Consider the following 21,655-nt stretch of genomic DNA (forward strand, 5'->3'; position numbering starts at 1 on the left):
AAATTGTCTTAATTATAGCTATAATTCACTAACCACCTATTTCTTTCTCTAATATCTATAAATTACTCCACATATTAAGTAATTTTAATAAAATAACTAGAAGTGTCCAAATAAAGACAAATGACTTGAAGAGCCTGGCAAGTGGGACAGAAGAAAGATGCCTTTGAACATTTTGCGAGTTCAGCATAACCACAAAAGATATACACTGTGCTCCTTTCCCAAAGTGTCAAAGCTGAGATTCATGGAACTGATAAATGTATGGAAATAGTTTATAGAATAATCAAGCCATTTAAAAACACACAAAGGAATAAGCACGTGAAGCAGATGCTCTTTAGAACCACCATTTGCTGAGACGAACCGGCTTAGAAAGTAATTACAGCATAATTCTCAGTGCACAATAGATAGAATAATCAATAGCAAAGCAGATAAGAAACAGGGGAAAGTAAAAATAGCATTTAAGAGTATAATAAATCATTAAATGCAATATCATAAATTTCTCTACATTTTTCTTATTATTTTTATGGAATATTATCTTAGTCTCATATCTGTGCATTTTATTTCTATGCTTATTAAATACAATTTGCTAAAAATAGTTTAAATGATTATATTTTCAATGTCAGATACACAGTTATTGAGCATTGATTACCCACCTAATTTTTTCCTTAATTTCTTTGATTTCATTTTCTGTGCTCTCTTCAGCATCTGCTGAGCAGTAGAAATATCCTTAAAACCCCTATTAAAAGATCAAATTTAATAAAGGCAAAAATCCTCAAACTATATTTATATTATGCATATACATATAAACATACATATCTGAATTATATCATACCAAAACAAATTTGAATTCCTATTTAAGAATCTAAGAATCTAAATTTAACAGAGGTATAGTTTCTTAAAAACTAATAGAGATATTCTTGAAATCTTGAAAAATACCTGTTTTGGCTATTTAAAAGTATCTAAATTTCTTAATATGTTAGTGTTAAATGAACTACATACCATTCTTCTGAAATTTTTTCTTCTTTTTCAGACTTTAGCAGACTCTTTCTGCTGGTCTTTGCTTCAGGTGGTCTGGATAAAGTTCTATTTTCTGATCTAGCAATAGGACAAAAACCACACTTGACTGAATCAACACAAGTATATCAGCACTTTTTAAAACTACAAGCTGTTTATGTTGTCTCACACTTGGAAATAAAATATATTTAAGTTACAGAAAAAACTTTATCTTGAAAAGTAATAAAAGTCAGCCATTAATTTAAAATGTTTACATTTCAATTACTTGAAGCATATTTCAATCCTATTGTCGAAAGAAACAACATTGGAATTTTTATTCTAACTCTTATCTCTACCTATATAGCAGTATTTAAAAGTCCATTTGTATACAACAGTTAATAATATTATTTCACTGACACTTTGTATTTGCTTTAATGAATGTACGTCACACATTTTTCTTACACTGAAAACTTCATAAAATCATTAAATGTTTAATACAAATACTCTACCATGTTCTAAACAAGCAAATTCATACATATTTTCATAATCTTCCTATTTTTGTAAGGAGTATAATATTTTGTCATTCATTTAAGTTTGATCCTCTAAAAGAGCAAGTTAGCTTACCTGCTATTAAATTGTGTGTGTTCTGATGAAAGCAAATTTTCTTTCTCATTACATAGCCATGCTTGAGCTGGATGACTTGGTAAATTAAGTGAAGTATCATCATATTTTAAGATTCCAGAGAACTTTCCAGAAAAAAATGTACATACATATAAATAAATTGAAAAAAATCTAACATTTATATTGTATTACTTTACATGCATATACTGAGTAGTTTAAGAAAAACTTATATAAAAATTAAAAATTGTAATAAAATGAAATTTATAGACTAGACATACAAATGTCCTTTCTTGCTGTGGTGAGAGGTATGCTTTCTGTATAGTTTGCATATACAAAATGATTAATTGAAAAGATCATTAAAAAATTCAGAAAACAGAAACTTCAAAGATTATCAAATAAATAACATATTACAGTCTATTGACCTCTGACTGAGAATCTTCAGCTGTTGCCCTTTTAATGCATATTTTTGTATTTTTAAAGTGCTGTAAACGAGTGATTTTATGCAGCTGAAGCATATCATATATTTTTTTTTTTTTTGCTACTGTGAAATAAAGTGTTGAAAGAAATCCAAAATAAAGAAAAAAAAATTAGGAGCAAATGAAAGAAAAGCTACATGAAAAATTACATCTGGGGATGAGGAGGAAGTCAGAGGCTTCTAAAAGTAATTGTGTTTTTCAAGTCAATAAATTGTATTATTAATCACTGCAGCATAGCATAACCTTAAGAAATGAGCAAAGATCGAGGCACTAAGAGATTTCCATGACATGTTACCTTTGGCCAGTGCAGCTGGTTTGGAAGAAGCAGTGTTTGTGAAGGGAAGCAGGCGGAATCTAAAGCAAGCCATTCCTTCTCTAAGGCAGCCTGAACAAATAACATTAATGTACATAATTTAGTTTGCATAACTTTTAATAAAGATTCTTTTAAACTGTCTTACACACTACCAATGTTAAGAAAGTATATCAGCATTTCTACTTAGAGGAAAATTTGCTACTTGCTCTAGTTATGAATCTGTTTAATGCAAACATTCTAAAAAATGGGATAAAATTTTTCATCCCCAAGTAGAATAAAATGAAACCTTGAGTACTCACATGTTCTAAAAAATGAGAAGTACAGATTGTTCAGTGTATTTAACTGTTTGAGAACAAGGATTCTGAGCCAACTCTAGATGTAACTGAAGGACATAATCGTTTAACTTTTTATTATGCAAATTATAATATTTTCCATCAAACCTCACTATTTAAAATTTATATTATTTTAACATATTAGTATCACTTTTTCTGAAAATACTATCTGTAAGTTAGCTTTTACTTAATTTTAGTTCAAAATTTCACAAATTTTCTGAATATATGGAAAAAAAGAATTTTGTGGCAATATATGGAACATGGTTCCTGATACTATATTCTCTACTTTAAAGTTTTGAATGATAAAAATATAAAATTTGAAATGATTTTAAGTCACTTCATTCATCATCTTATAAGATTTTTATTCCATTTAGGTAATTTCCAAACTTTTTATCTTTCTACAATGGAACTGTCCTAGTTACACTAGGGTTGTATAATTTAGGATATCATTATCTAAATTTTATTTGCTTGGCTTGTCTAATATGGTTTAAATAATATTCTTTGGCTCTATAATTTTTAAAAAATCTTTAAGAAAAAAGGATGGTCAGAATACCAATGAACTTGATTTTTAAAAGTTTCTAAAATGATCAAACATATTTATGTTTTAAAAACTGGAATGACTATAAGCTAAGACTTAAATTCAATTTTCCATTTATATAGCTTCAGTGTTTCTTGACTGTCTCTTGAAAGACCATTGGAAAGGCAAGACTAAGACATTTGGACTACAGACCAGCAGTGCAATGGCAGACCATTGTTTATAGCATTCAGTCTTAGGAAATCTAATCAAATTTATGTTATCTGAATATCTATGTAAAAAGAACACAGTTGTGCGCCAGTACATTGTTCCACCTGTGAAGAGATTATTAACACATATGTCACAGTTATATACTTGTTATACCTGGTTTAAGAATATCTATCTGACTTAAGAGGGGCTGCTGCTGCTGCTACTAAATGCAAAATTGCAAGCAGTAGGCATGGCTGAGATTTTTTAATTATTTATTTTGTATGACAATTCAAGGAAAATTTAGTTCTATCCCAGGAAAGATCAAGGTCCAAGACATATCAGTTCTTGTTAAATTAATATTCTTATTCCATAAAACTGCTAAAATGAAGAGATGTGGAAACAATACTACAAAAGGCAAAATGCCAGAGGATTCTGGGATCATGATGGGTTAGGGAGCACCAGGAACCTGTCTCTCAACCTACACAACAACTGAACCTGCAGAATCTGTCTAGTATAACCATTTTAGAAGTCTAGAGTCTACTGAAGGCTTGTTGCCCTGGGGAAAATGGTTAATTTTGGTCAATGTCAACTCAGCACAGTGACAGCTACCTATCTTCCATTCCGCAGCCCCAAGGCAGGCAGTCATTCATGTGTTTCAGGAGTAAGTTGCACATAGCTTTCAGTGGTCAGGGTAGACAAAGAGGATGCTGTCTTCCAAACATTGGAGATATGTGATTGACCTTTGTTTGTTGCTTCTGATCACAGAGGTACAAAGAGGTGAGTGAGTGGCCATATCGTATAGATGATACCATATAGAGGTTTCTTCCTTGGAAAAGCTACATAAAGTCTAGGAAAAATTTTAGTTCTATTGATATCTAAAAGTGCAGAAAACTTTGAAAATAGCTTTTCTCATTTTTTTTAATATAAGGTGACAGACATTTTTAAGATTCTAGAATAATTTTTTAACTTTAGTCTTTTAAAAATTTTAGAGACATAAATAGAAGGTGCAATATAAAATGCTAAAGATACTTGGTAATTATATAATCTCAACCAAAAATCTTTCCAAGACTACTGATTTATACCAGTTCAAGCTTATTAATATCAAATATACACGATATTATCTAGTATGTTGAGGAAAAAAACTCAAAACATCAGGAGGAATTGGTCATAATTATAAATATGCTACTGTTTGAAAATGTATATTAATATGTCTTTCTTACTGCTGGGCATATACAAATTTCATTTATTGCTTAAGAAAACCTTCTGCTCAGATATTCCTTAATTTACAACTGAGAATTTGGAAAGCTTTCTGTTTATTTGAAGACTAAATCAAAATTTATTTATATATTAAAAATAAAATTGTGTCTCTTGGTTTATGGGAACTATAATAGAATTTGTATTTTGCTGTTGTGTGAAAATTGTATAATCTGAATTATGCTGAATCACATAGTGCTTTTCAGGTCTAATATATCCTTCTACTTTTCTGCCTATTTGTTCTATTAATTTTTGAGAGTTTGATATTGAAACTCCAACTAAAAATCTAAATTTACCTACTTTAAAAAGTAACTGTAATATGGTAGATCAGACAGTAAAGAAACTGTCTGCAGTGCAGGAGACCCAAGTCTGATCACTGGTTTGGGAAGATCCCTTGGAAGAAGGGAATGGTTACCCACTCCAGTATTTTTGCCTGGAGAATCCCATGGACGGAGGAGCCTGGCAAGCCACAGTCCATGGCATCACAAACAGCAGGACACGACTGACCCACTAAGCAGAGCACAGCATGGACGCACACAACTTGGAAGACTCTCAAGGGAATTAAGATGAGTGAGAAAAACAATCCACAAATGTTACAAATTGCATGACTCATTTATATAACATTCTTGACATGACAACATTATAGAAATGGAGGACAGACGAATGGTTGCCAATGGCAAGAGACTGGACCGGGGAGGTGGCTGAGGCTACAGGAGCAACAGGATGGATTCTTATCATGATGGAATTATTCTGAGTCCTGATTGTGGTTGTGGATACATGAGTCTACACATGATAATATCATGATAAAACTGGAGAGAATTAAACACACATGTGAGGACAAACAAAACCAGGGAAACAGAAAAACATAAAGTTGAATTCAGATAAATTTGCAATTATGCATTCACAACATTTGAATATACATACATTGGACTTTTTATCAGAGAAGAAATTTTTACCCTATATTCCAACTTTGAAAGACTATGAAATAAGGCTATCAGAAGAGCTGGGAGTTACGTTCATGCTTATTTGCATGAAAGTGAAAGTGAAACTCACTCAGTTGTGTCCCAATCTTTGCGACCCCATGGAATCCATGGAATTCTCCAGGCCAGAATACTGAAGTGGGTAGCCTTTCCCTTCTCCAGGGGATCTTCCCAAACCTGGGATCAAACCCAGTTCTTCCATATTTCAGGCGGATTCTTTACCAGCTGAGCCACAAGGGAAGCCCAAGAAGACTGAAGTAGGTAGCCTAACCCTTCTCCAGCAGATCTTTCCAACCCAGGAACTGAACTGGGGTCTCCTGCATTGCTTATTTGCATATGTATATCTAACATTTTTCATGCCAACTAGTATAATCCTTTCATTTAACATATGAAACTAGAATCAGACTTGCTCTAAGCCACAGGTTTCTTAGAGCTGAACAAGTCCTACAGATTCTAAAGCAATGTCTTGATCTTGTTTTCTTTCTATAATCCCTGACTCTGAGCCCCAACAGTTTCTTCCTCTTCTACCCAAGTTGACTCATGCCATTTTCAAAATATTCCTTTCTAACACTTCTTGATAACTTTTGTTGCACCTCAGAATCCTTAAAATCCTTGGAAACTTGGCCCATTATGAATTTCAAAACACACTTTCTAAACCCTCCCTTCCATTATCAGTGTTGATACCTTTTCAATTATCTATTAGCTAACTTCAGCCATATAGCTGTGGCCCTTGAAATTCATCTGTATAATTTTTCTGTTTTCTGAACCATTAGAACCTGACAGTTATGTGCCTTTTTCACAAAAGCTAACTCAACAGTGAGCTGATAGACTGACTTCACAACTCTCACTTCCTTCTGTCCACATGCCTAGATAAGGCAATTTGATCAGTTATGTGGCTGTCCTCAGAAAGGGATCATACCCTTGCAGCTACTTCTTATGTAATAATTATGCAAAAACACATGGAGGATGACACAGACCTATTTTGACAGATCAGGATTTTCTCTTGATCATTCCTAGGCATGGAATATATTTCTTTCCCTAATAGGAAGTTCCAGGCCAGCTTGATTGACACATTCTTAGGGTGAAGCCTGACAAAAAGAGGCTTAGGGTATACAAACTTAATTCTGGTTAAGTTTTATAAAAATGCACTTGTTCCTCTTCTGAACGCTTCCAGACAAAAGGTCTAGGTGTGAATACAGAATCATTTTAATCACCACATTAAAAATGTGAAGTTATAGCTACTGAAACGGGACACACAATCCAGTTAGAATCACTTCTTAAACTAGAACTACTCATATCTTTGAAAAGAAAACCTCAGATTCTGAGAGGTATAGGGAAAGGAAGAACATTAATGAACTTCTGTCCTTCAGAACTACTCTTGAAACCTCCCACCATAAGAAAAATGCCCTTGTGGGGCCCTCCGAAGCTTGTGCAAAGACCTTAAATTTAACTCACAGTTGAGCCTGCCACCCCCTTCTAGGAGTCTGTGACTACACTGTGACAGTCATTTTCCTTAAGTCTATCATGACATCGGGTGATGGCCCCAGATCCTGCACCAGTCCCTGCTTCCACCTCCTCATAAAACACCTCTGGATTCTTAGTCTTCCTATGGTGTGGACAAATGCCACCTGGAAGGTGTCCTGGTCATATATCACCTTCAAATGTTTAAGGAAACACCACTATGGCCTTGAAAGCATTCAAGTAAGTCTCAATTCACTGGCCAGGGTTGTTTTAGATGGCAGAATTGCCTTAGAATTCTTCTTTGAGGGTCAAGAAAGAGTCTGTGTAATAGCTAAGACTTCCAGCTGTACCTGGAATAAAGCTGAAGTCCAATAGGAAGTTCAATGCACAAGCTTAAAGAAGAAATGCCTGGTTCAGTTCACTTCAATCGCTCAGTTGTTTCCAACTCTTTGCAAATACATGGACTGCAGCACGCCAGGCCTCCCTGTCCATCACCAACTCCCGGAGCTTGCTCAAACTCATGTCCATCAAGTCAGTGATGCCATCTAGTCATCTCACCCTCTATCGTCCCCTTCTCCTCCTGCCTTCAATCTTTCCCAGCATCAGAGTCTTTCCCAGTGACACAGTTCTTCCCATCAGGTGGCTAAAGTATTGGAGTTTCAGCTTTAGCATCAGTCCTTCTAATGAATATTCAGGACTGATTTCCTTTAGGATTGACTGGTTGGATCCCCTTGTAGTCCAAAGGACTCTCAAGAGTTTTCTCCAACACCACAGTTCAAAAGCATCAATTTTTCAGCACTCAGCTTTCTTTATGGTCCACCTCTCACATCCATATATGACTACTGGAAAAACCATAGCTTTGACTAGACAAGCCTTTGTTGGTAAAGTAATGTCTCTGTATTTAAAATGCTGTCTAGGTTGGTCATAGCTTTTCTTCCAAGGAGCAAGTGTCTTTTAATTTCATGGCTGCAGTCACCATCTGTAGTGATTTTGGAGCCCCCAAAATAAAGTCTGTCACTGTTTCCATTGTTTCCCCATCTATTTGCCATGAAGTGACAGGAATGGATGCCATGATCCTCGTTTTTGAAATGTTGAGCTTTAAGCCAGGTTTTTCACTCTCCTCTTTCAACTTCATCAAGAGGCTTTTTAGTTCTTCTTCATTTTCTGCCATAAAGGTGGTGTCATCCGCATATCTTAGATTACTGATATTTCTCCTGGTAATCTTGATTCTAGTTTGTGATTCATCCAGTCCAGCATTTCTCATGATGTACTCTGCATATAAGTTAAATAAGCAGGGTGACAATATATAGTGTTGACATACTCCTTTCCCAATTTGGAACCAGTTGGTAGTTCCATGTCCAGTTCTAACTGTTGCTTCTTGACCTGCATACAGATTTTCAGGAGGCAGGTCAGGTGTTCTGGTATTCCTATCACTTTAAGAATTTTCTGCAGTTCGTTGTGATCCACACAGTCAAGGGCTTTGGCATAGTCAATAAAGCAGAGGTAGATGCTTTTTCTGGAACTCTCTTTCTTTTTTGATGATCCAGCAGATGTGGGCAATTTGATCTCTGGTTCCCCTGCATTTTCTAAATCAAGCTTAAAGATCTGGAAGTTCACGGTCCATGTACTGTTGAAGCCTGGCTTAGAGAATTTTGAGCATTACTTTGCTAGTGTGTGAGATGAGTGCAATTTTGCAGTAGTTTGAGCATTCTTTGGGATTGCCTTTTTTGGGGATTGGAATGAAAACTGACTTTTTCCAGTCCTGTGGCCACTGCTGAGTTTTCCAAACTTGCTGGCATATTGAGTGCAGCACTTTCACAGCATCATCTTTCAGGATTTGAAATAGCTCAACTGGAATTCCATCAGCTCCACTAGCTTTGTTCGTAGTGATGCTTACTGAGGCCCACTTGACTTCACATTCCAGGATGTCTGGGTCTAGGTGAGTGATCACACCATCATGATTATCTGGTCGTGAAGATTTTTTTTAGTATAGTTCTTCTGTGTCTTCTTCCCACCTCTTCTTAATATTTTCTGCTTCTGTTAGGGCCATACCATTTCTGTCCTTTATTATGCCCATCTTTACATGAAAAGTTCCCTCGGTATCTCTAATTTTTTTGAAGAGATCTTTAGAGTTTCCCATTCTATTATTATCCTCCATTTCTTTGCATTGATCACCGAGGAAGGCTTTCTTATCTTTCCTTGCTATTCTTTGGAACTCTGCATTCAAATGGGTATATCTTTCTTTTTCTCCTTTGCCTTTCACTTCTCTACTATTTCCAGATATTTGTAAGGCCTCGTCAGACAACCATTTTGCCTTTTTGTATTTCTTTTTCTTGAGGATGGTATTGATCCCTGCCCCCTGGAGAATGTCACGAACCTCCATCCATAGTTCTTCAGGCACTCTGTCTAACAGATCTAATCCCTTGAATCTATTTGTTACTTCTACTGTATAATTGGGAGACCTGGGTTCGACCCCTGGGTCAGGAAGATCCCCTGGAGAAGGAAATGGCAATCCACTCCAGTACTCTTGCCTTGAAAATCCCATGGACAGAAGAGCCAGGTAGGCTATAGTCCATGGGGTCGCAAAGAGTCAGACATGACTAAGCAACTTCACTATCGCTATCACTATCACTGTATAATCATAAGGGATTTGATGTAAATCATACCTGAATGGTCTAGTCGTTTTCCCCACTTTCTTCAATTTAAGTCTGAATTTGGCAATAAGGAGTTCATGGTCTGAGCCACAGTTAGCTTCTGGTCTTGTTTTTGCTGATTTTATAGAGCTGCTCCATTCTTTGGCTGCAAAGAATACAATCAGTCTGATTTCGGTGTTGACCACCTGGTGATGTCCATGTGTACAGTCTTCTCTTGTGTTGTTGGAAGAGGGTGTTTGCTATGACCAGTGCATTCTCTTGCCAAAACTCTATTAATCTTTACCCTGCTTCATTGGGTACTCCAAGGCAAATTTCCCTGTTACTCCAGGTGTTTCTTGACTTCCTACTTTTGCATTTCAATCCCCTATAATGAAAACGACATCTTTTGTAGGTGTTAGTTCTAGAAGGTCTTGTAGGTCTTCATAGAACTGTTCAATTTCAGCTTCTTCAGCATTACGTCAGGGCATAGACGTGTATTACTGTTATACTGAATGGTTTGCCTTGGAAATTAACAGAGATCATTCTGTTGTTTTTGAAATTGCATCAGAGTATTGCATTTCGGACTCTCTTGCTGACTATGATGGCTACTCTATTTCTTCTAAGGGATTCTTGCCCACAGTAGTAGATATTATGGTCATCCAAGTTAAATTCACCCATTCTAGTCCATTTTAGTTCACTGATTCCTAAAATGTCGATGTTCACTCTTGCCATCTCCTGTTTGACCAGTTCCAATTTGCCCTGATTCATGGACCTAACAATCCAGGTTCCTGTCCAATATTGCTCTTATAGCATCAGACTTTACTTCCATCATAAAAGTTACAACTGGGTAATATTTAATGAAGCATGGTAACCGTCACTAAATGTATCAAGAGGGTAGCCTAATGAATTCTGTCCTAGCCCCTGTCAGATTATTCACGGTGGCCACTGGAGTGGCTATGTGTGAGAAAATCTGCCATATACATACTAGGGGTACATATTGTTGGGAGATAGCTTTCTTTACGTCTCTTAACACTTCTGTGTGACTTATGACATCTTTTGTTCTGGACTATCTTTCCAAAGATGTTATTATAGCGAACAGATTTGGAAAATATAGTTTCTGAGTGTCTTCTCTCAGTGCAGAGGCAAAATTTGTTTGTGTTCTGGTATAAGAAAATAATGACTTCCTCTGGAGCATAAAACGAGCAGATTTTTTAGCAGTCCTTTTAAAACGTAGGGTTTCCTAAGCCTCCCAGTTCCCAAGGGGGAATTCTTCTCTATGGATCTTGAGGGCAAAGGTAAATAAATACGAGCATGACATTTCTGCTGCCTGACAAGTAATAAATGTCTCATTTCTTCTGCCAGCCCCCTTGAAAGTGTGGCAGCCTACCTTGTTAGATTGCATGCACGATAAAATTTCAGATCCCTCACTTCTCAGCACTTAAAAACTTAAAGCAAACTATGGGCTTTATGTAAGGAGACCCAACTAGTCAATCCTAAAGGAAATCAATCCTGAATAGTCATTGGCATTACTAATGCTGAAACTGAAGCTCCAATACTTTGGTCACCTGGCTCATTAGAAAAGACCCTGATGCTTGGAAAGATTGAAGGCAGGAGGAGAAGGGGCAACAGAGGATGAGATGGCTGGATGGCATCACTGACTCAATGGAAGTGAGTTTGAGCAAACTCCGGAGTTGGTGATGGACAGAGAAGTCTGGCATGCTGCAGTCCATGGGGTCGCAAAGAGTCAGACACGGCTGAGTGACTGAACTGAAGTGAACTGATGTCTTTCCAGGTGGCGCTAGTGGTAAAGGACCCTCCTGCCAATGTAGGAGACGTGGGTTTAAACTCTGGGTCAGGAAGATCTCATGGAGTAGGAAATTATAACCCACTCCTGCCTACCTAGCAGGCTTCAGTCCATGGGGTTGCAAAAAGTCGGACATGACTGAGCATTCACACACACATGCTTACTAAAAACCCAAATAAATTGATTCTTGGTTATCAGTGTTCCCTTGGTTAAACATTTGTTAAATGCAAACACATTTCAGACAGGCAACAAACCAATATAAAACCTTCATGGCATACTGATCCAGGCTTTTTGTTTGAGGCAAATTTATTAAGACAGATTTATATTCACTTCTTTTATAGCAATTGTAATTCACTGTAAAATTCAAATATATTTCTGATATCTGCTAGATTAGGGACCATGTTATATCTGTCTATGTACATACGCTGGTACTAAGCATGATGCCCACCATACGTAAACATTCAGTATTTGTTGGCTGGGAGTGAAAAATAAGTTTGAATAGATGACTACAACTCTTTTGTGGATATCTTAAAGAAGAGTGTAGACTTAATCCAAAGGAACTACTGTTATGACCTAAATAAGATGAAAAGGAAGTACTGGTTAGATAAATCTTGCATTTGCATATAGGAAAGTAAAAGAAAGAACAACACAAAAAAAGCAGTGACACTTTGGTAATTTGATTATGCCATCTGAAGTTGTTAAGATTATTTGAAAATTAAGTGATGGCAATTACATAAACAGTAAAAATTATCAAAGGAAAGATAAGTAACAATACCTTCTAACTGGTATTTAGCTTTAATTCTTTAGTTCCCCTAAACTATAATCTCTGTATTAGAAACAAATTTATCCATTTAAAACAAATAATACATTTAACTCCTTTGTTCAAAAGCAAGTAATAATTTTCTATCACATTTGAATAAAATTCAAAGTTATTGAAATCATATCATGGGCTTTAGGTGGACTGTTCCCTGATCATTTTTATGTTTCTTCCTGATCTCAGGTTATTCTCCACTACTAATCAGTACTGTGCTGTGTTGTGCTTAGTCGCTCAGTCGTGTCTGACTCTTTGCGATCCCATGAGAGTAGCCTGCCAGGCTCCTCTGTCCATGGGGATACTCCAAGCAAGAATACAGAAGTGGGTTTCCATGCCCTCCTCCAAGGGATCTTCTAAACCCAGGGATCAAACCCAGGTCTCCCACATTGCAGGCAGATTCTTTACCAGCTGAGCCCCCAGGGAAGCCCATGAATCCTGGAGTGGGTAGCCCATCCCTTCTCCAGGGGATCTTCCTGACCCACGAATTGAATGGGGGTTTTCTGCATTGCAGGTGGATTCTTAACCAGCTGAGCTACCAAGGAAGCCCACTAATTAGTTCTACTTGTGAATTTTGAGTTCCTTTAGTATACTAAAAATCCCTGCTTTTTTCATCTCCATACCACTTGGCCATGTATAGTATTATCTGATGACTATCCCTTCACTTTATTTTCACATCTCTATCAAAATATTTCACCTTATGCAGGCCTTCTCTGATCGTAAAATCAGATTCTATGCTCTCTTAATTTTTCTTATAAAAGATTTTATAACCATTTTCAATATGTCAAGAGGGAAACTAGAGTTAAAGAGTGAAATTTTATTATTTTAAAAGGGTTAATTATACAATGATTTAACTGTTCTAAATGTGTATGCCCTAATATACATCCTCAAACTATGAGGCCAAGTTTGACAGAACTAAAAACTTACTTAAAGAAACCCACCATGTTCGAGCCCTAGGTTGGGAAGACCCCCTGGAATAGGAAATGGCAAATCATTCCAGTATTCCTGCCTGGCAAGTCTCATAGACAGCGGAGCCTAGCAAGCAACGGTCCAAGGGGTAGCCAAGAGTAGGCTATGACTGAGCAGGAAACACACACAAACAATCATAATAAGAGATTTTAGCATTCTTCTGTCAATAACTGGTAGAAACCTCTCCAAACCACTAAAGATAAAGATTTTTAAAAATACAACTATCAAATGAAGTAATTGAGGTTTTAGTAGCCATAACACCTGAAAAAATGCACTTTCAAGTGCACGTGGAACATTATACCCAAAAGATTATGTGCTTAGACAAATTGTTAAGAAACAAATAACATTGATATTACATCAAACTCTTCCAGAAAACAGAAACATAGGAAACATTTCCTAATCAAATAGGCACAATGTTGACATCAAAATCTGAACAGCATTTTTTCCAAGAAAGATTTACAGGCATAGTGTCTTCTTGAATACAAAGGCAAAAATCCTAAAAAAATATTAGCAGAACAAATTTAGTGGTATATAAATTAATAATACATTATAGCTAAGTCAATTTGTTCTAGGAACACATGGTTTAATGCTTGAAAATCAATATCATAAGCCTGCAAAGTGATAAAATCCAAATCATGTATAGAATCATCAACATCATCATCATATATTAACTTCTTGGAAAGGTACGGAGATGCTAAGGAGGTTAACTCAATCAAATATAGAGTTTCTAAAAGAAACCTATATTAAACATCTGACTTTGTAGTGGAAGCTTTTACCCTGAGACCAGGAACTAGCAAAAGATGACTTCTAAAATCACCACTATTTAATATTGTACTGAAGGTACTAGTCAGGACAATAGAGCAAGAAAAATAAACAAGAGGCATAAGAATTAGGAAAAAAAAAAAGAAGAAAACTGTTATTATGCTAGGTGATATGATTGTGGGTACAGAATATTAAAAAGACTTGAGAGATGAGTAAGTGCTTTCAGAAAGTGGCTGGATATAAGGTTGGTATACAAAAACAAAATAATATCATAAAATGTCAAATATCTAGGAGTAAATCTAATGAAAAATGTACAAGAACACTATGAAGAAAATACAGAGTATAGTGGGCAGAGATTTTAAATTAAATAAGGGATGAGTTAGTCTATGTTCATGAATGTAAAAATGTAATATTCCAAAAAAAATCAGTTCTTCCAAATTGACTTATAGATTTATTACAATCTCAGAGAAAATTTGAACATGTATTGTGCAAATTGATAGGATAGTTCTAAAATCTGTACATAAATAAAATGGATCAAAAGTAGCAGAGTAGATCTTTCTTGAAGAAGAACAACAAAGGCGGAGCTCTTTTAAGACTAGATAATGAAATGTATCATAAATTATGTAGTAATTAGAGTACTGATATAAGGATAAACTGTAATAGAATGCCAATAAAAATTAGCAGAACCCAAACCAAGTTTCCTGAATTTAAACAATGCTTTCACTGTAATCCATTGTGAAAAGTATGCTCTATACAACAGACAGCTGTGGGTCAATGAGACAACCAAATGTGTATCTTTGGAGGAGAATTTGACCCCCTACTCACATTGCAGGCAAAATTTAATTCAAGATGCACCACAGATTTAAATGCTGAAAGTTAAGATATTAAAGTTTCTAGAATATCTTAATGAGCTGAGTAAGCAAAGATTTCTTATATCTCATGAAAACAAAAATCTTTTGTTTTTAATTTAAAATAGAAACATTCTTTTCATCAAAATAAACCACAGAGACAAAAAGGGAAATCTCAGAATTTAGAGAATATTTTTGCAGGAGAAAACAGAACAGTATTCAGATGATAAAAAGAACTCCTACAATTGTGTCAGTAAGAAAAAAGATGTACAACCGAACTTAAAAACACACACAAACACTTGATCATGTCACAAAAGTAGATATCCAAATGGCCAATAAGCAAATGAAATGTATTTAACATTATTAGTTATGAGAAAAATGCTAATTAAAAGAACTAGATACCACTACAAACCTACTGGATTGGTAGAAAATGACATGAACATACAAAGTTTTGGTGAGGCTAAAGCTCCTCTGAAATTCTCATATTCTGCTGATAGGACTGTAAATTGATACAATCACCTTAAGATGCTATTAGACATTAGCTACTAAACACAGGTTAATGATATGACTCAGAAATTCAGATCTCAAAAAGAAAGGTGAATATGAACATCAAAAAGCATGTACAAGAATGTTCGTAGTGTCTTTAGTCATAGTAGGCAACACTAGAGATAATTCAGTAACAAATAATCCATCAACAGTATACAGACTTTTAAAAATTGGTATATTCAATAATAGATTAAAAGTAGTATATTCGATATTCAAAAGAATGATATATACACAACTATATTCATCCACATAGGTGAATTTCACAGACATAATATTATGTGAAAAAATAGTAAATACTGGTTGATTCTACTTATTGGAAGTCCAGAAATAGGCAAAACTCATCTATGATGATGGGGGTATGAATACTATGGAAGCACGAGGAAGTCTTCGGGGTATAGTCATACGTTCTCTACCTTAATCTGAGTGGTAAATATGTGAGTTTGACTGTCTAGAAATAGACAAAACAGAATGAGCAAGACTAACGATGTAAAAGGTAAGTGCTCTGTATGGTAAGAGGGTGCTCAGTGTGATTAGAGTATGTGGACGCCATGGATGGGAAGTGGTAAATATGTCTGCAGAGTTTGCTGCCTGATTATTGAACCCTTGAAAAACAATTTGAGGAGGCTGTTCTCATTTTGCTAGGCAATAAAGAACTATTAGTTGTTGAACAGGGCATAAAATAAGCTCAGTTATATTTAATGAAGAATAATTGATAAACCATTGTATAAATCAGGTTGAAGAATATACAAGAATTCTTGTAAATATTCTATGATCACATTTACACACTATACAAGCTTGTATCCTAAATGAAGATGTTAAAATATTAGAAGCATAATTTTTCAAGTGCTATTTTTTTTTTTAAAAATCCATAACAGAGTGTTAACAGGATGAAAACCTTAGAAACTGGTTTAGCTCCAAAAGACCAATATTTTAAGACCAATATCCTTATGTTGTAGTTAGCACTTACTTCATCAAATGTAAAATCTTCCAAATCTATTTCTTCATATTCTTCTTCAGATTCTTCGTTCTTAATAGCCTCTAGAGCTGCTGTCAGTTTCTTTCGCAAAAGAAAGCCCTTCCAAACTGCCTAAACAAAAATTTAAAGCATGTTATACAGGGTTATAGATCAAACTCCAAACCAGATTCTCTGTGTTATCCCATTAGGAAGATAAAACATCTTAGACCTTAGTTTAATGGCTTGATAATCTGTTTTTTGAACTTTATGTGACATTTAAAACTGCAAGATAAATTAAATGACTGCTTGTGTCTAAAGTTCTGAATCTCAGGGGACTTTCCTCATAGTAAGCAGAAAAGAATCTTTAAAACTCCCTCAACTGCACATGTAGGTCAACCAATCAATTATCTGACAATCCCTCTAGGACCCATTCTAAATTAAGAAGAAAGAGATACAGAGGAAAACCAATTCTGTTACCTTTCAAATGATTATGTATAAAATAAACTAACACATATTAAAGAAAACATCAACATTTATAAATGGCCCTATTAGAGACTTGGTATCCTGGCCCATGGCAATTAACTAATTTCATCTTTAAATAAACCAAGAACATGATAATAGAATTTAAAACATTAAGATTCCTCAATAATCATGGAATCTTGGAGCTTTCCTAAATTTAACTCCAAGAACACTAGAGCTTTTAAAAAATTAGTATCTTTATACACTGCTAGGGGTAAGCTCCAGGATATATAGTAAGTGTAAAACATAGGTATTGAAATAAGTGTGTATTGCATACCTTCAGTTATCTATGAAAACCCATATGAATATATAATAAACACATATATAAATTTATATATTTAAATATATGTCATTGCTAATATCTACAAAGTGGAAGCATAAAGTATAAAATTAATTTCAAAAATTATTACCTACAGATATAGTAAAGAGGGGAAGATACAGCAATAGAAGCCAGATGTCTCTGAATATACACTTTGCTTAGATTTGAATTTGGAATTGTGCACATGCTTAAGAAAATTGTAAAAAATAAATATGAAATAAAAGAAACTCCTGAAAAAATATATAAAGAGATTTTATGCTATGGGCATAACCACAAAGAAGATATTTAAAGCAACTCTGAAATAGATTTATTTGGCTATACTCTTAGTGAAATGCAGTCAAAAGGTAAATTTAATTACAAAAGTTACCTTAAATATATTTCAGTAATCGTATTGTTAGCAATAATACTGGTATTGTTATTCTGTAAAATATATATATTGAGAAGAGGAATATACAAACAGATAATTGCCAGAACGTATATGACAATAGAAGTAACATGCAATCTCTGCGACAACCAGCCTAGTAGGCCAAATCTCCGCAACAATTAGCCAAGAATGGTTAAGACTCGGTCAATGACTGCCAGCTTCTCTATTTTTGTTCCCATTTCTATCCCAGGATCAAGTGGACCAATAAGAGACAGCGAAACATACTTCCCCAACCAATCATATAAGATGCCCCATTTCTAGTTGGCCAAGGGTGTGTGCATGTGTGTGTGTGCATGTGTGCAGGTGTGTTTTTACACATACATGCACTTACATAGTGGAAACAAGGACTGCATAAATAAGAAAAAAACAGACTATGGCAAGGGAGTCAGCCATCATTAGTTGCCTCTGGCATAGACTCAAAAGTAAGGAAGGGTGTGGGATAAATGTATATACATTTATACACAGTGATGAATAAATGATTATCACATACTAGGCTCTCGTTAAATATTATTTTACCAATTTCTTTGTCCCCTTGTTATAAAAATTCTATTTACTTAGTTTATCAAATAAGAAAAGTGTGATATTAAACATCACATAAAGTTTAAAATGTATAATTAACTAAATTTTTATTATTTTGCCTCTAAAGATGACTTTTGGTATAAAAATAATATTCCAATACTTTTTAACTTGAATAAATTATAACCTCTCTGCTGCTGCTGCGGTGCTAAGTCACTTCAGTTGTACCCAACTCTGTGCGACCCCATAGACCGCAGCCCACCAGGCTCCACCGTCCCTGGGATTCTCCAGGCCAGAGCACTGGAGTGGGTTGCCATTTCCTTCTCCAATGCATGAAAGTGAAAGTGAAGTTGCTCAGTTGTGTCCGACTCTTCTCGAACCCATGGACTGTAGCCCACCAGGCTCCTCCGTCCATGGGATTTTCCAGGCAAGAGTACTGGAGTGGGGTGCCATTGCCTTTTCCTATAACCTCTCAAGAGAGTTCAAAACTCTTTTGTGTGGAAAAGATCTTAATATGAATCAAGAACTTGAACAGTATTGGATGGTAGAAACAGAAGAGAGGATATCTTTGTGTGATGAGGAACATACTTAGAAGTATTGCTTAAGAAAGTGGACTTCCTCGTTTTAATTTACCCATATGGAGAAAGCAATGGCAACCCACTTCAGTACTCTTGCCTGGAAAATCCCATGGATGGAGGAGCCTGGTGGGCTGCAGTCCATGGGGTCACTAAGAGTCGGACACGACTGAGCGATTTCACTTTCACTTTTCACTTTCATGCATTGGAGAAGGAAATGGCGACCCACTCCAGTGTTCTTGCCTGGAGAATCCCAGGGACGGGGGAGCCTGGTGGGCTGCCGTTTCTGGGATTGCACAGAGTCGCACACGACTGAAGCTACTTAGCAGCAGCAGCATGGAGAGTACCATCAGCTCTCTGCCCTTGTTTTTAGTCTCATGCAGCTGGGTTGTTATAGACTGGGGTATGTCATATGCTGTGGGTGACTGACATAGGGAATCTAGTTACCTTAGGGAAAAACAATTTTTCTTTTCTTCCTCTTGTTTAAGTCTGTTTGGGCTGCAGTAAGAAAAGTACCATACACTCGGTGACTTGCACAACAAATGTTTATTTCTTCTAACTCTAGAGGAGGCTAGGAGCCTAAGGCACTGACAAATTTACTGTCTGGAGAGACCAAGTTTCTTAGTTCACAGATGGCTCAATTCTCACTGTGTCCTCAGATGTTAGTAGGTACTAGAGAGCTCTCTGGGCTCTCTTCTATAAGGGCACTAATCCCACTCATGGGAGCTCCACCATCATGACATATTCACCTCCAAAAGTCCCCATCTCCAAATACCAACAAAATGGAGATAAAATTTCAACTTAGGAACATCGTGGAGAATATAAACAGTCAACAGAACCCTTCATTTGGGGATTTTTAAAAAACTCCTCTTTTATGATTCTTTTATCTGGCATTTATGCTCTCTTGGTTGCTAGCTACCTTTCAAAATGCTTTGCCTCAACATGGCAAATGGGCCTGTGATTTCTTCCTGTTAGGGAGGTATCCCAGTAGGGAGGTACCCTTCATATCCCTTCCTCCCTGATCTTGTGCCAACAAAGTAAAGAGCATTAGGGAAACATGTTTTCTTTCCCTGGATTCTCTCTCTCTCTCTCTCTTTTTTTTTTTGGTTACATCATCTTCTCTTCTTCAGTTATCTCTTCTCAACATCCCCTTTTTCCTATACCATTAAGATACCAAGATTAGGTGCAGTTCTAGGGAAAAGAGTGTATAAGGGGAATTCTTTAATACAGACCTTCAATGACAAGAGAGAAAGGACTGATTCATCATGTCTCACAGTGGATCCAGCCTAACTTCTCAGAGATAGGACTTCTGCAGAGCTCTAAACTGTACTTTCTGCTGTGACACATATAAATACCTCCCTCCTGCCTCAGTGCAGGGTCAGAAATTCAAGTCCCAGCCATGGGAAATAAAGGTAATATAAATGTGTAATCAGTGTTCAGATTCTTATTTATTCATGTAAGGTTTCCACTTTTTTCCCATAGTCATTCATCTATAATAAATTAACCTTTCTTTCTCACACATTCAAATCAATTCCCTGGCCACAGTCCTATTTATATTAGATACACTTGACATCTTTTTCTTCTCTGTGAGTGATAATCGCTCAGTCGTGTCCAACTCTTTGAGACCCCATGGACTGGAGCCCATCAGATTTCTCTGTCCAAGGGATTCTCTAGGCAAGAATACTGTAGTGGGCAGCCATTCCCTCCTCCTGGGGATGTTTTTGACCCAGGGATCTAGCCCGGGTCTCCTTCATTGCAGCCAGACTCTTTACAGTCTGAGCTACAGAAAAAAGGGACCATACTAAAAAGTGCAAGGGAAGCTAGAATGCCTAGGTTGGCTGTACACTAGGAAGAAGGGGAGGACTTGGGTTCTGGTGAGCAGTGAGCAGTCTCCACCACATCCTTCTTGGATCTTCACTTTGCACCTTCTAAAGCCCAGGCTCTTTCTACCATATCACATTCTGCAAATTCACATTTTTAAGATGAATAGTTTAAGAAACTAGATGATTGTACTGAGGAGAAAAGAAAATGAAGTTGAGTTGACTTCAATGATTTTAAGTACTGTGATGTAAATCAGGAGAGACTTATTCTAAGTTGTAAAGAAAGACTGAATTATGCTTACTCTTGTTACAGATACAAACTTAACAGAAGGACATTCAACAGATGTAGTCACTGAGCTAGACTGTTTCATCAAATAATGAACTTTACTTTATTGAATAGAATGAAGCAAACATTCACCATCAATGTTGAAAAATGTATTGCTCATCCACTGAGGAGAGAAGGAAGTTTGAACTGCATAACATTTTCATTCCTCATGCAATAGAACAATATTCTGAGACCATAACTGAGGTTCATTTCTTTCCCTCCGAGCTTCCTTGAATCCACTACTCTGCCTCCCCTCCCAAGCCATTCAGGCATCAGCAACAGCTTTGTCTATGCATTGCCCTGAGGAATGCAGCCCAGAAAAATTAAGTCAACTAAAATACTAAATGCATTCGTTAGTACTACAGCAAAGACCATTCTCTTAAAAAACTATGCCTTTAATAATGAAAACCAGCAACTTAGTTATAAGGCAATTTTTTTCAGTTGCTTATGCCAATACCTTGTAGGCATCTCTAACTCTTCCCTGTCTTTCAAAATCACATCCCCATATACTAATATCATTAGGTATACCTTCAAAGTATATATATATATATATATTATATTTTATATATATACAAATATATATATTATACATTATATATATATATACACACAAATATATATATTTATGCCCTCAATATAAATCAACATATATTCTGGAATGCGACTTTCTTACCACTT

The 21,655-nt window shown here is 35.9% G+C and overlaps 1 protein-coding gene across 2 annotated transcripts in view; it reads right to left on the reverse strand.

The window, feature by feature from the left end:
* Window positions 1–21,655, reverse strand: part of LRRIQ1 (leucine rich repeats and IQ motif containing 1) — a 208,903-nt gene that overhangs the window by 70,736 nt on the left and 116,512 nt on the right. For both annotated transcript variants that reach the window (XM_040234476.1, XM_040234475.1), the window contains 5 exons: window positions 16,492–16,611; window positions 2,383–2,472; window positions 1,615–1,736; window positions 997–1,092; window positions 651–733 (listed from right to left, as the gene is read on the reverse strand). In XM_040234476.1, coding sequence (XP_040090410.1) covers window positions 651–733; window positions 997–1,092; window positions 1,615–1,736; window positions 2,383–2,472; window positions 16,492–16,611 — 511 coding nt within the window. The remainder of the gene's footprint in view (window positions 1–650; window positions 734–996; window positions 1,093–1,614; window positions 1,737–2,382; window positions 2,473–16,491; window positions 16,612–21,655) is intronic.

The sequence above is a fragment of the Oryx dammah genome, unplaced genomic scaffold (genome assembly GCF_014754425.2).
Source record: "Oryx dammah isolate SB20612 unplaced genomic scaffold, SCBI_Odam_1.1 HiC_scaffold_29, whole genome shotgun sequence".
NCBI classification, from domain to species: Eukaryota; Metazoa; Chordata; class Mammalia; order Artiodactyla; family Bovidae; genus Oryx; species Oryx dammah.